This window comes from Alosa pseudoharengus, unplaced genomic scaffold (assembly GCF_046254945.1).
Source record: "Alosa pseudoharengus isolate Yale_2024_CS ecotype anadromous, Long Island Sound unplaced genomic scaffold, YU_APseudo_1.1 YU_APseudo_1.1_scf_8, whole genome shotgun sequence".
Classification (NCBI taxonomy): domain Eukaryota; kingdom Metazoa; phylum Chordata; class Actinopteri; order Clupeiformes; family Clupeidae; genus Alosa; species Alosa pseudoharengus.
The window spans coordinates 18,392,235-18,404,716 of NW_027468870.1; the positions used below are offsets into that span (position 1 = coordinate 18,392,235).

General features: G+C 40.1%; 1 protein-coding gene across 1 annotated transcript; it reads right to left on the bottom strand.

Moving 5' to 3' along the window:
• Positions 1-214: 214 nt before the first annotated feature.
• arhgef15a (Rho guanine nucleotide exchange factor (GEF) 15) lies at positions 215-11,434 on the bottom strand. The gene is made up of 16 exons (XM_076274058.1): positions 11,347-11,434; positions 10,757-11,202; positions 4,610-5,338; positions 4,295-4,343; positions 4,077-4,149; positions 3,699-3,932; positions 3,203-3,363; positions 2,894-3,046; positions 2,574-2,703; positions 2,318-2,392; positions 2,001-2,093; positions 1,665-1,819; positions 1,361-1,525; positions 1,135-1,220; positions 721-825; positions 215-433 (listed from the first exon to the last, which is right to left on the bottom strand). The coding sequence occupies exons 2-16, from the start codon at positions 11,115-11,117 to the stop codon at positions 282-284; spliced, it is 2,721 nt and encodes a 906-aa protein (XP_076130173.1). The 5' UTR covers positions 11,118-11,202; positions 11,347-11,434; the 3' UTR covers positions 215-281.
• Positions 11,435-12,482: the final 1,048 nt, after the last annotated feature.

A 12,482-nucleotide genomic window follows, 5' to 3' on the forward strand; every position in this document is an offset into this window, starting at 1 on the left:
ACATTCTATTCTATGTATTTTTGAATGCCTTTATTTACATATTTGAGTAATACAAATAATGTACACAAATAATGTTAATGATGTCAACTAGATTATGATATGAACTGTATGTTTGAGTTGTGGAGACTGTGATTCATCTGTGTCTCAGTTATCAAAGGCAACACACAGAAACTGTACAACATAGTTTGTTTGGAAATAACACATTCTGATGTACTGTACAACAACATGGTAATTTAATAAAACATCTAGACAAGGAGAATATGTCCAATCAATTGTTTTCGTTAACTCTTAGGTGCATTTGCAGCTAATTTGTTAAGACGGAACTGTTCGAGGAGGTTGCGTCTTCTCTGGTGCTCATTGGTAATCTCCAGCACATGCGTGGGAGGGAACCAGCCCTTCTGTCCGTCAGAGAGACGCATCCCCTCATACCACCCTAATGATGAACAGGAGCAGAAATAGGAAAGAGGCCGATGTTGAGATACATAAAGATGAAGAGAGGCTAGAGTAGCAGCATGATTCGTGCTCATCTGTATGGAGGTGGCTCCAAGTTATCACCAATTAGTGGATTACTCATCAAAACAACTTTCTCCTCCAGTTGTCAACAGAAGAAAACAGATGTAGGTAATAGATTATGTCAGACAATAATGACTTTGTGTCAAATGGTTATTTGATGCCAATAACAACATGCAGCTGAGGCAGGTGGGTGGGAGGTATGGGCACCTTCGTTGGTCTTGCGCAGCACATTGATTATGTCGGTGGGCTCCAATGAGAGCTCGTCTGCCTGCTGGGCTGCGTACTGTTCCACACACTGAACTTGTGGACAGTCTGAGACACACACAGACAGACAGACAGACACACACACACACACACACTATCATATTGGTACACATAAGAGAACCATTAAATAAACTGACAGGTTTTGCATTTGTTGTGCAATGAAACAGAAATAAATGCCCCACATAATATTCTACACCAGCACATTATAACTATAAAACTATAAACTATAAAACTGCAGATTTTTAGGAGTGCAAATAACACCATTTTGTCTGCTTTGAACGCATGCTAAACATGAATCCCACCTTTGGTCCCCTGGTCCCCGTATCCCCACTGGAGATGCTGCAGGTTGCTACTCACCCCAGTCTTCATATATCACCTCCTTGTTATTCTTCTGAGGTGTGGTCAGAGAGGGCAGTGCTGCTATCCAGCGGTGCATATCAGACCTACACACACAAGACATGAGTGTACAGGACAGATCTTTCAGTCTATTTGACCAAAAGGTATATTCATATATTTACACATATGTGATGAGATGAGATGTCAAAAGAATAACCATGTGTACTGTATGTATGTGTTGACATACTCTGTATTGGCCCTCAGGAGCCTCTCACAATGTTGACCCAGGTGGTTCTCCAGGAGGGTCAAGGAGAAGCAGTGCTCGAACCTCGCCCGGAGCTCATCTTCCCCAACCGCCTGGGCCTGGACCAGGGACCGGTGAGCGTGGTCAATGACTACATACCTGTCCGAGCTGGGGATACAGTAGCAAGCCCCGGCATCATCGTGTTTACGGAAAAAAAAAAACAAGTCACACACTGTTCAGTGAATTTTTTTAAAATACTTTTGTGTAAAATAATCACTGATTAAATGGCATTTTGTGTTCAGCTGACCTTTTTTTACTGGTGAGGATGAAAAGATCGTTGAAGAGGAAGACATAGACAGGCAGGAATCTGAGGCGGATGTTGAAAAGGGAACCAGCTTTAGACAGTTCCAGGAGCTCGCCCTGTTTCTCCAGGTACCGTGTCTTAGACACTATTGGGACGGCCTGTGGTTTGTCAACAGATGGATCAGAAAACATGGTTCATGTATAAAGTCAAAATACTCTAATTACTCTCAGCTTCAGCTGTCTATCAACAAATAACTTTATGGTTATTTGTTTAGGAAAACATATGGGCCCCCACACTAACAACATTCCAGCTCTGATTCCTGAGACATAATGTACTGACCTTGAGTTTTTGAAATTCCAGCTTGTTAGCAATGCTAATTAGCTCCTCCATCTGCTTCATCTTACCAACCTGATTGTTTGTATCCTTTATGATCTGAAAGAAGGGTATATGCTCATCAAATGTTTACAAAGATGCAGAAGACTATTGTAATTGTGGGTATTAGACTACAATGGCTATGGTCTTATGGTATTTGTGTGGGAAATACTGACGGAGCACAATATTGGATGATGGAATCACCTTGCCAAGCAAACATCTTGCTTTGGGATGTGAGCACACTAAACACCAGTTAGACTAATCAAAAATGGCTGTTGACTTACTTCAGACACGATAGCAAGGGCTTGGGAAGACGCTTGCTCTTCTTTTGACCCTTCTTCTGTTTTTTTCAAAATATTCTAAAGAAATGAGTCAAAAGACATCAAGAAAGTCAAAACGTTCAGCGTCTGTGTTTGATTCAGGCACTACTTTCACACACACACACACACACACACACACACACACACACACACACACACACACACTCACACACACACTACGGTTGCATATTTAGAGAGTCAGCACACAACTTTTAACTACCTGGATGAGTATTTTCAGTCGAGTTATCCTTTGGAAGGGCAGAAGCAGGAAGGAGGTGAATGGAAGTCGTTTGCACAGTGGAGACTCCTCCAGCCTCCGCATCACCATGGCAAAGGACTTGTTCGTCTGCCTGTTGAAATAAATTATAAGATGAGCTGAGCGCTAACACAGATCTAAATTTTTCTGAGCTGTGTGACTATTGGGAGTTTAGCATACTATTGTATACTTATGATTATTACATACAAGGCAGTGGTTCGAGTTAGATCATACTTTAAGTTGCTAGCATTTGATTAGATTGTATACCAGGACATTGTGCTTACATGAGGGAACTGTATGTTTTCTCTTGGTAGACTTGGTCACGGACATAGTCAGTGTACACAGAGAAGTAGTTCTGGGCGTGATGGTGGATGATGTCACACACGTCTGAGATAATCACACTCTCATCCACTCTGTCCTGCAAATCTGTCAAGAATCTGGGAGATGGCCCACAGTTTGTTGGTCGACATCATGCTACCAGAGTCCTTCAATGCTCCATAAACATGAACTAAGGCTTGTTTTTTTATTTATCATTACTATCTTACATATATATTTTGAATTATGATTTTTTTCTGTATTCTATGTTTTCTCACCTCTCGCTGGCTTCATATACTTGGAGGATGTTTGAGAAAAGCCTCTTCTTGTCTTGGATCACAAGGGTTTCGTTCAGCTCTCGTGACCCCAAGAAGTGGTCCCTCAAAACCTTCAAGGAACTCAGGTAGGACTCCTCAGAGGTCAACACCTCAAACATGCTCTAGCAGGATGTTCAAGGGCCAACAGACATCAGCGTTGTAATCAGTGTCAAGTGCTCAAGTCAACTCTAGCAACTACGCTACCACCGCCTCCTATGACATCACAAATGTATTAGTGTGTTCAAGGTGACTTGAATCCTACAGAATTGACCCTTTGTTGGCCCTCTGATTGGTCTGCTGGTCTGCCTGTCTGCTGGCCCACCAACCAGAGGGCTCCAACCCATGCTTACCATTGCTAACATACTTAGCGTTAAACAAACAAATTCCACATATGTACACACAGCCCCTTTAAAAACACGCTCCGTTTCTCCTCTGCTACTGAGTTCCCCCCACTCACCTCCTGCAGCTGGCGCTCCCTGTGGCTGAGCGAGTCCAGCACGCCGCTGGCCTTCACTGCAGGCCGCTCCTGCCACAGCGCGACCATCAGCGCGGCCTTCCTCGGACACTGCATGGTGGAGCCCGGGAGACCCAGTGAGACGGCCCTGCGCACCTGGGCATTGCCTGGGCCATTCACCTGTTTGATCGACGGGTCCATGCACTTGGCGGTAGCCATGAGAGTTCTGCGGTGCTTCTATGGGGGAAGTTAAGTAAAAGAGAGTGATGGTCAGTTTTAGGCATACTTGTGGTCAACTCAATGCATCGTGTGATTTTAGTCAGTATCACAGAGTGGCCAATGACTGTATGTACTGTATCTGGAGGAATAGGTCAAACTTACGGGTTTGTGCCCTTCTTTTAAGGGTTGCTGGCCAGGGGTAGAATCTGCTTGAATCTCAATGTACACAGGAATACTATATACAGAAAGACATATAAAAATGTAATGGTGTCTATTGTGATTGGATAACTATACCTTTCTCTCTCCCCTCTCTCTCTCTCTCTCTCTCTCTCTCTCTCTCTCTCTCTCTGTGTGTGTGTAAGCATAATGCACAAACTTACTCTTCTTCCTCCACAGATATCCACTCATAGAAATTATTCAAGTTCACATCTGAAAGAGAGTTCAGCAAAGGTTAATTTGATCTTAAATGTCCTAAATATCACTCAGTGATAAACACATTGATGGTAATTAAACCCGGCTGATTGTAGCAGATAGTGTGACAGACTTGTATTGACATACAGTAGAAGCACCTGAAAAAGGGTATTTCAGAAAGTCAGGTATAGCTGTTCCACAAATGCTCACTAATGGTCACTTTGAGCATACCAGTCCATAATATTGTTAATAAAGATAATGAACAAAGCTGAAATATCCATCACCTGCTGTCTCTGGTGATGTCTGACAGAGAGGATAGTTGTAGGTTTCATATGTGTCATCTTTGCTCTTGACGGACTGCTTTCTGATTGGTGGAGGACAACCCCGCGGGGACAGCATGTAGGACAGAACGGGTCGGGTGCGTTCTTTGTAGCTCTGGGGAACGGGGATGGGGGGCAGGGGGCGACTCTCCACGGAGAGATTGGCTTTGGAGCCTGGGGAAGGGGACTCAGCCCTGCGTGGGGGAGTTGGAGAGTTTGTCTTGAATTTAGTGTCCAGTCTGGGGCTAGTGTTGGGCAGTGGACGCGGGGGAGGCTGCGGAGGTGTCTCTGCCCGCTGGGGCCGCCTCATGGGGGGAGACGGCACTGAGAGCTGTGCCGGTACAGGAACTGGTGTCTCGGCGGTGATCATACACTCATACTCTCGTAAGTCTGGCTCCTCTGTATGGGCACAAGCCTCTTTTACTTCCCCTCTGGCCGACTTCTCCTTTTCATCTGCCCTTTCCCACGTGGCTTCCGTGTTCTGTTCGGTGTTCTTCCCTGCGGGGATGCCAGGCCCGGGGGTGCCAGCTCCATCCAGCGCCGGGACCCAGACCAGCTTCATGCCAGGCCGGTGCTGGTGGCACATGCAGTGGCACGGTTGGTTGGGCTTGTGCTCGGTGGGCCTGCAGGGGGTTGGCAGGGGCTGCTCACTCTCCACTCCCCCACTGTCTGCCTTTTCACTCCCATCTGGTGCTGAAACAGAGGGAGAGATGGAAGAGAGAGAGAGAGAGAGAGAGAGATGGAAAAGGGGAAAGAGAAAGAGAGAGAGAGAGAGAGAGAAAGGGTCTGTGACTGTGCTACAGCTGAAGCCTTGTAACCTGTTACTTTAGCTTGAAATAGAGACATAGGGCAAACATGAATAGGTCAAAATATGAGTGAGTACTATTTACTATCAGTGTACTGTCTGTGATTGTACTTTCATTGTTTTTGTGGCATCCGCTATGTTATCATTAACATTATCTCATTCACACTATGCTGCTGTGGGCACATCCATATAGTTTTTCTATACATCTGTCATTTTATTAGACATAAGCACCATACTTGAGATAATAAAAGAACTAAAAGCCATGTCAAATGATAAAGTCAGAGACTTATTTCCAATGTTGTCCCTGTTGTTAAAAGGCAAGAGCAGCAATGAAGTGTTAGAAATTCTATGGGGTTGTGGTAACAGCATAAAGAAAAGAAAAAGATAGGAATTTTAAAAGATGTAAGATATTAATGATATACAAATAAATAGATGAACATGTACATATTGATGAAAAAGTGGAGGGATAATGGTAAAATAATGTTTTTTCAGGGAGTTTTCAGGAAGATTTAAGGGAAATTTAAGGGAATTTTTTTCAGGGAAATTTAAGGGTTCAGTATACCGGTACTAAGACTTTTGGACAATTCTAAGCTTACAACATATTGGCAACAGTTTGGGGAAGCACCTTTTGGTTTCAGTATGAAAGTGCACAAAAGCAGATTCATTAAAGGATAATTCCGGTATTTAACACTTTGAGTCCCTTTTCTGGTTTGTTTTGGATGAACTAGAGTGGTGGACACCGAAATTTTGACGATTGGTCCTGTTTCGACTTTTCTGACTCGTTTTGAATCGCCTTTATTGCTTCAGAGTGGCTGCCTATAGGCATGCACAAACATGTCCTTAAAACAACCCTTAACGTTCGTTTTCAAAACTGTGCAACTCAAAGTGCTAAATACCAGAATTATCCTTTAAGACGTTGAGTGAGATTATTATGGAAGAACTTGACTGTCCCACATAGAACAGGTTTTTATTCCATCAAACACCTTTGGGATGAACTAGAATAGAGATCTGTCTAAGTCTTGTCCAACAGTAGATTAGATTAGATTCAACTTTATTGTCATTGTGCAGAGTACAAGTACAAAGACAACTAAATGCAGTTTGCGTCTAACCAGAAGTGCAAAAAAAGCAGAAAAGTGCAATGTGATATACAAAGTATAGGCAGGTAATGCATAGACAGGTCAAGTGCACTGCACAAATATAGTGCAGTGTAGACAGTAGTATATGTACAGTTGATTTACAGAGGGTGGTTTAAAGTAATATAAATTAAATATAAATATGTGCAGTGTATTAGCAGTTACCTTATAAGAGCAGAATAAATATGGCTATGTAATATGAACAATGTATGAAAAACATGTACAGATATGTGCAATGTAGTAGCAGTAATATTATAATAGTTGTAAGAATAATATAGATATATGCAGTGCATTAGCAGAATATAATATAGGACACAGAATAAATACGGATATTAACATAACATCAGTACGAATGTCCGAAAACAGTCATGTGAGGGTCTCATCACAGAAGAAGAACTACAGCAGGCAATATTATCATTTAAAAAAGGAAAAACACCAGGTCTGGATGGGATCCTGATTGAAGTCTATCAAGTTTTTTATGAATATATAAGAAAATCACTGCTTAATTGTTTTAATTACTCTTACAAGAAAGGCATGCTTGCAGATTCACAAAAAGACCCTACCCAACTTAAAAATTGGAGACCAATCACTTTACAGGGATATGACTCAAAAATATTGGCAAAATGCATCACTACAAGACTTAAAAAAGTATTACCACTAATAATACATAATGACCAAACAGGTTTTATACAAGGACGTAATATATCAAATAGCATTAGACAAGTTTTAGAGGTAATTGAAAACTATGATCAAAAAAGGAAAGCTGGTTTAATATTCATTGCTGATTTCGAGAAAGCTTTTGATAAAATAGATTGGGGATTTATTATTAGATGCTTAAAGTTTTTCAATTTTGGGGACTCTTTAATACAGTGGGTCAAAACAATGTACAGAGATTCCCTTTGTAAAGTTTTAAATAATGGTTATCTATCAAAACCAATACCCTTGGGAAGAGGAGTCAAACAAGGCTGCCCTCTATCCCCTTATCTTTTCATCATTGCAATTGAGATCTTGGCAATGAGAATACGATCTAATGTGAAGATAAGAGGTTTGGAATTAAATGGTATTAACATTAAAGTTTCTATGTATGCTGATGATTCTAGCTTTATGCTTGAACCAGACAATATATCCTTGGAAAACCTTATTATAGATTTAAATAACTTTATCAGGACTGAAGCCCAATTATGACAAATGTCATATTGAGACTTGGTCCTTTGAAGGGTACTAACTTTAATCTTCCTTGTGATCTACCAGTGGAATGGGTAGACGGAGCCATAAATGTACTTGGTATCTATATACCACAGAACACATCTACAATCAATTATAAAATTAAACTAAATAAGATTTGTGCCATTTTACAACCTTGGCAAGGAAAGAATCTGACTCTTTATGGTAAAGTAACACTAATAAATTCTTTAATAGTGTCCCAATTTACATATTTAATGTTAGCACTTCCTTCACCAACTGAAGCTTTCTTTAAAGAATATGAACAACAAATATTTAAGTTTATTTGGAATGGCAAAAAAGATAAAATTAAGCGAGCATACCTTTATAATGATTATGAGTTAGGTGGTATAAAACTCTTGAATTTGAAATCTATGAATAAATCATTAAAAGCGTCTCTCATACAAAAATTCTATCTGAATCCAGACTGGTTTTCAAGTAAGCTGCTAGAAAGGATTCATCCAATATTTTGAAAAAAACTATACCCATTTTTACAGATACACCCAACACACTTTGTTAAGATAGAAAGCATTATTAATATTTCTGCCTTCTTACTGGAAGCATTACGAAGCTGGCTACATTTTCAGTATTACCCACCAGAAAATAATGAAGAGATATTACAACAAATTTTATGGCTTAATTCAAATATTCAAATGGGAGGAAATGTAATCTTTTTTAAGCGGATGTTTAGAAAAGGAATTATTTTTATTAAAGATATAGTTAATGAAAAGAGTGAAATCCTGTCATATAAACAAATAACACTTAGATATGGAAATATAGGTACCATACAACAGTACAATCAATTAATTGCATCAGTGCCTTTAGATTGGAAAAAAAATCAAGGCCAACTGTAAAAATAATTTAGTATGTAGACCAAACATAAAGCAGTATAAATGGCTTGATGGAATAAAAATTAATAAAGATATATATAGATTTTACTTACAAACAGATAAACTGGTGGAAATTCCATACAAAATTTTTGATAGCTGGGAAAAAATGATAGACTGTCCAATTCCATGGAAATGTATCTTTAACATTTTGTATGACTCTTCATTAGACATAAAAGTACGTTTTTTCCAGTATAAGCTAATTTATAAATATCTAAATATTAAAAAGATGTTACATAGTTGGGGTATAGAGACAAATCCATACTGTCGTTTTTGTTTAGAAGAAGAGGAAACAACTGATCATTTATTTTGGTATTGTTCTCCAACTGCTTTATTTTGGCTTGAAGCTCAAAGCTGGCTACGGCAATGTGATATAAACTTACACCTAGATCTGTCCACAGCACTTCTGGGTGACTTGACAAGTGGCAGTCAATCACTTCAAAATATCATTTTTCTGCTAGGTAAAATGTTTATCAAGAAAATGACAGATGCAAAAAAACTGAACATAAGAAGATTTAAAAATTATATTAGATATTACTGTGAAACAGAATGTATAATGGCACATGAGATGGGTAAAACAGAATGTATAATGGCACATGAGATGGGTAAAACAGAATGTATAATGGCACATGAGATGGGTAAAACAGAATGTATAATGGCACATGAGATGGGTAAAACATTATATGCAGATAGATGGGTTAAAGTAAAAGAAAGAGAAGGGTGGACTGGGCAGGAAAAAAAAACAAATTGAAAATATGAGAGTATTTGAATATAAGTATACTCATAAAATATACTCTCTTCCTTGGGAGGGGGGCGATTTGGTAGGGGTTAATATATAATTTAAAATGTGCGTGTGGGGGCAAACTAAATGAAATATGTAAGGTAATTTCTTTTTTTTTTTTTTTTTTTTTTTCTTCTTTAAATATGTCTTTTGTTTTGATTTTTGAATTGTTATGAATTGTTATTGAATAGTGCTTGTAGAAAAAAAAACAAAAAAAAAAAACAATACAAAACAAAAAGTTAAGTCCCCCAATGAGGGGGGGTGGTGGTGGGTTAAAAAAAAAAACAAAAAAAAAACATAACATCAGTACCTGACACACAAATACTCATCTGAATGAGTGGGCAAAAAATTGCACGGACTAAAATCTTATAGAAATCCTTCCCATTAAGTCTGTGATGGCATGTTAAAGCAAAGTCCTTTTAGGCAGCCATATTGCAACACACTTTGGGCACTTATCGGGCATCTATTTCAGGCAGAACTATGCGTGTGCAAGGCTTCAAGACACCAACCTCACTCCAGCAGTGAGATCACAACACATGATTGGCATGATGTATTCACAATATACTACATGATTGGCACGATGTATTCACAACACAACACATGATTGGTATGATGTATTCACATGTCGACTTTTGCGCGCAGAAGGGGCGGGATATAGACAACTGCCATATTGGCGGTACGAATGAACCCCATGTATTTATATGGAGTGTTAGTGCTGTGTCTCCTCATTAGAAAGTCTCTGGTTAAAGTCTCCTAATAGAATGCATTCTCTTTCCACGCCTCTACTGTTTTCATAAAAGAGTTTTGATTGGGCGGTCTGTAACACACCCCTAGTAGGCTAACACAGGTGTAGTTTATGTGACACTAAAGGCCTCCGCACATAGGCGCTGACATGATTGTGGTGGTCTCCTCATGCGTAGTTTGATTACATTAGATTCCATTACTTTCAATACAACCCCATATACCAAACTCAGCCACCACCACCGTTGTGTCGATTATGATTCGGTTGTATTTTTGGCAGTGCTGCTCAATAAAATCCAGTTTCTCAGATGCTTGTCAGTTAAAGAATTTAAATTGATGTGCATGGCAAGTGTCGGCGCGCTCATGTCTGCACTATATGCGGAACGTTTAAATGTACATTATTGCCACACATCACTCCAATTTGCATTTGTGGCTTGAAAGTTATCCTCAACCCTTACATATTCCTCTGCTGCAGATTCACAGTAAAGCTATTCTTCAGCCTCCAACAACCCTGACAACAGCTCAAAACACAGTGCTTTTTACCTGATCGACATCCATGCTGAGGTGCCAACTTACAGAGTGGCTTTGGCCATTGTAACCCCGGCTTATCTCTCCTTCCTCCCTCTTTCACAGTGAGACCTGTTTCCTTGGGAGACGCCAGTGGTGTGAGGAACTCCTCTGTGGTGCCTCTGCCATACAGGCCTGTACTGAGGGGCTTTGGATGCGCTGGGGTCTTCCTTTTCTCTGAAGGTTGCAACTGGACCTCATTCCTCCGCAGGGTGAGATGGGGGTGAAGTTGCCTGGTGTTGTTGTTGCTCTGGGAGCCCCCTGTCAGGGAGGGCTGGATGTTCGGTTTAGGGGGAAGAACAGGCTTGCGTGGCAGGGGAGGCCTCCTTGATTGCATGGCGTGTGTGCAGGGGATTCTGTGTCGTCGTATGGAATTCTTTGCCAATGTCCTGGACGTTTCTCATACGACTTGCCTGTTTGGCCTAAATAAGATAGTACACAACAATACTTGGGGGAAATATACATGTTGCTCTAAAGTGCATGAAACATTTGCACACTCCATAGCTTTTAACATGTAAGAGATACATAACATTTTATAAGGTGTATGGAAAATAAAAGATATTTACCTCATGTTGTTTGAGCTGAATGTGCGTGAGTAGGGATCGGTCAGTGAATGCGGTGAATACGTGTGTGTGGAGGAATGGGTCAGCTTAGTACTGTCCTCTAACGTCACATGCCTCACTTTTAGATGCACTTCTCCTTTTGGGTGATGGCTGCTTCATGTTCCATTGGCAAAGAGGGAAGTCGTGAATTTCAGTTTTGTGTGTGTGTGTGTGTGTGTGTGTGTGAGAGAGAGAGAGAGAGAGAGAGAGAGAGAGACTTATTCAAGAGTGAGTGTGTGATTTTGGAGTGAATTTGAATTCGGGTGTATATTTTTGTGTGTGGGTAAATTTGCAAACAAAGCACACTTGTGTCTTAGAACACAAGGTCAAGGCTGTATGAACAACATACAAACATGTTAGTATCCTAAAATATTAGCGTCACCTACATTAGCATGCTGGAGATCTCTTTCATAACTTCAGTTGCAACTGCACTGAACACTTGATAGCACGTTGTTATGTTTCTTGCACTGATTATGTAACCTCTGTGAAATTGTAACAGGTAAAAAACAAGTGGATTTATATAAAAAGCATAGCCCCAAGTTCTTTCTATAGAATTAGGCTGATTTCCACAAACACACAGAGTTTCACTTCTCTTTATTTGCATGCATAGATCAGGGGAGGTCTTTAAATGTTCATTTCAACATGTCACATTGATGAGAAAGCATAATCTAACAGTGTATACAAAATGTTTTGTGACATTACCGCCTGACAGATATCAGGACTTATACTGTGTGTGGAGGGTATCAACTGAACAAGATAATAAGCTTCTCAAACAGTATAGCTGAACCCATTCAAGTTTCTCCCTTTTGAAAATCTCTCCAACTACAACTATTTACCATCCCTCAAACATATCAGTATTTGATGATAAGGTGAGTCCTAACATAGATAACATTAGTTTGACAGAGAACCCAGTTGTTTGTCCAGTTGGTAATGTTGGGTGGTGGGTTAATGTGTCACAGGAATATTGTCATTCAGACACATTTGGCTTCCGCTCTCCGTGCCACAGTGAAAAAAAGACACATATGTTTTAGGCTGTTTGTACTAATACATAGGTTGTGTCGCCATTTTATCTGTAATTTGTTTTGTCAGTCTTGTGCAAA

Excerpts from the sequence above, each read along its gene's own strand:
- arhgef15a (XM_076274058.1), bottom strand. The coding sequence starts at position 11,117 with ATGCAATCAAGGAGGCCTCCCCTGCCACGCAAGCCTGTTCTTCCCCCT. Across the intron at positions 2,393-2,573 it reads GACTGAAAATACTCATCCAG|AATATTTTGAAAAAAACAGA; the intron begins GTAGTTAAAAGT and ends TCATTTCTTTAG. Across the intron at positions 434-720 it reads GCTGCGCAAGACCAACGAAG|GGTGGTATGAGGGGATGCGT; the intron begins GTGCCCATACCT and ends GTTCATCATTAG.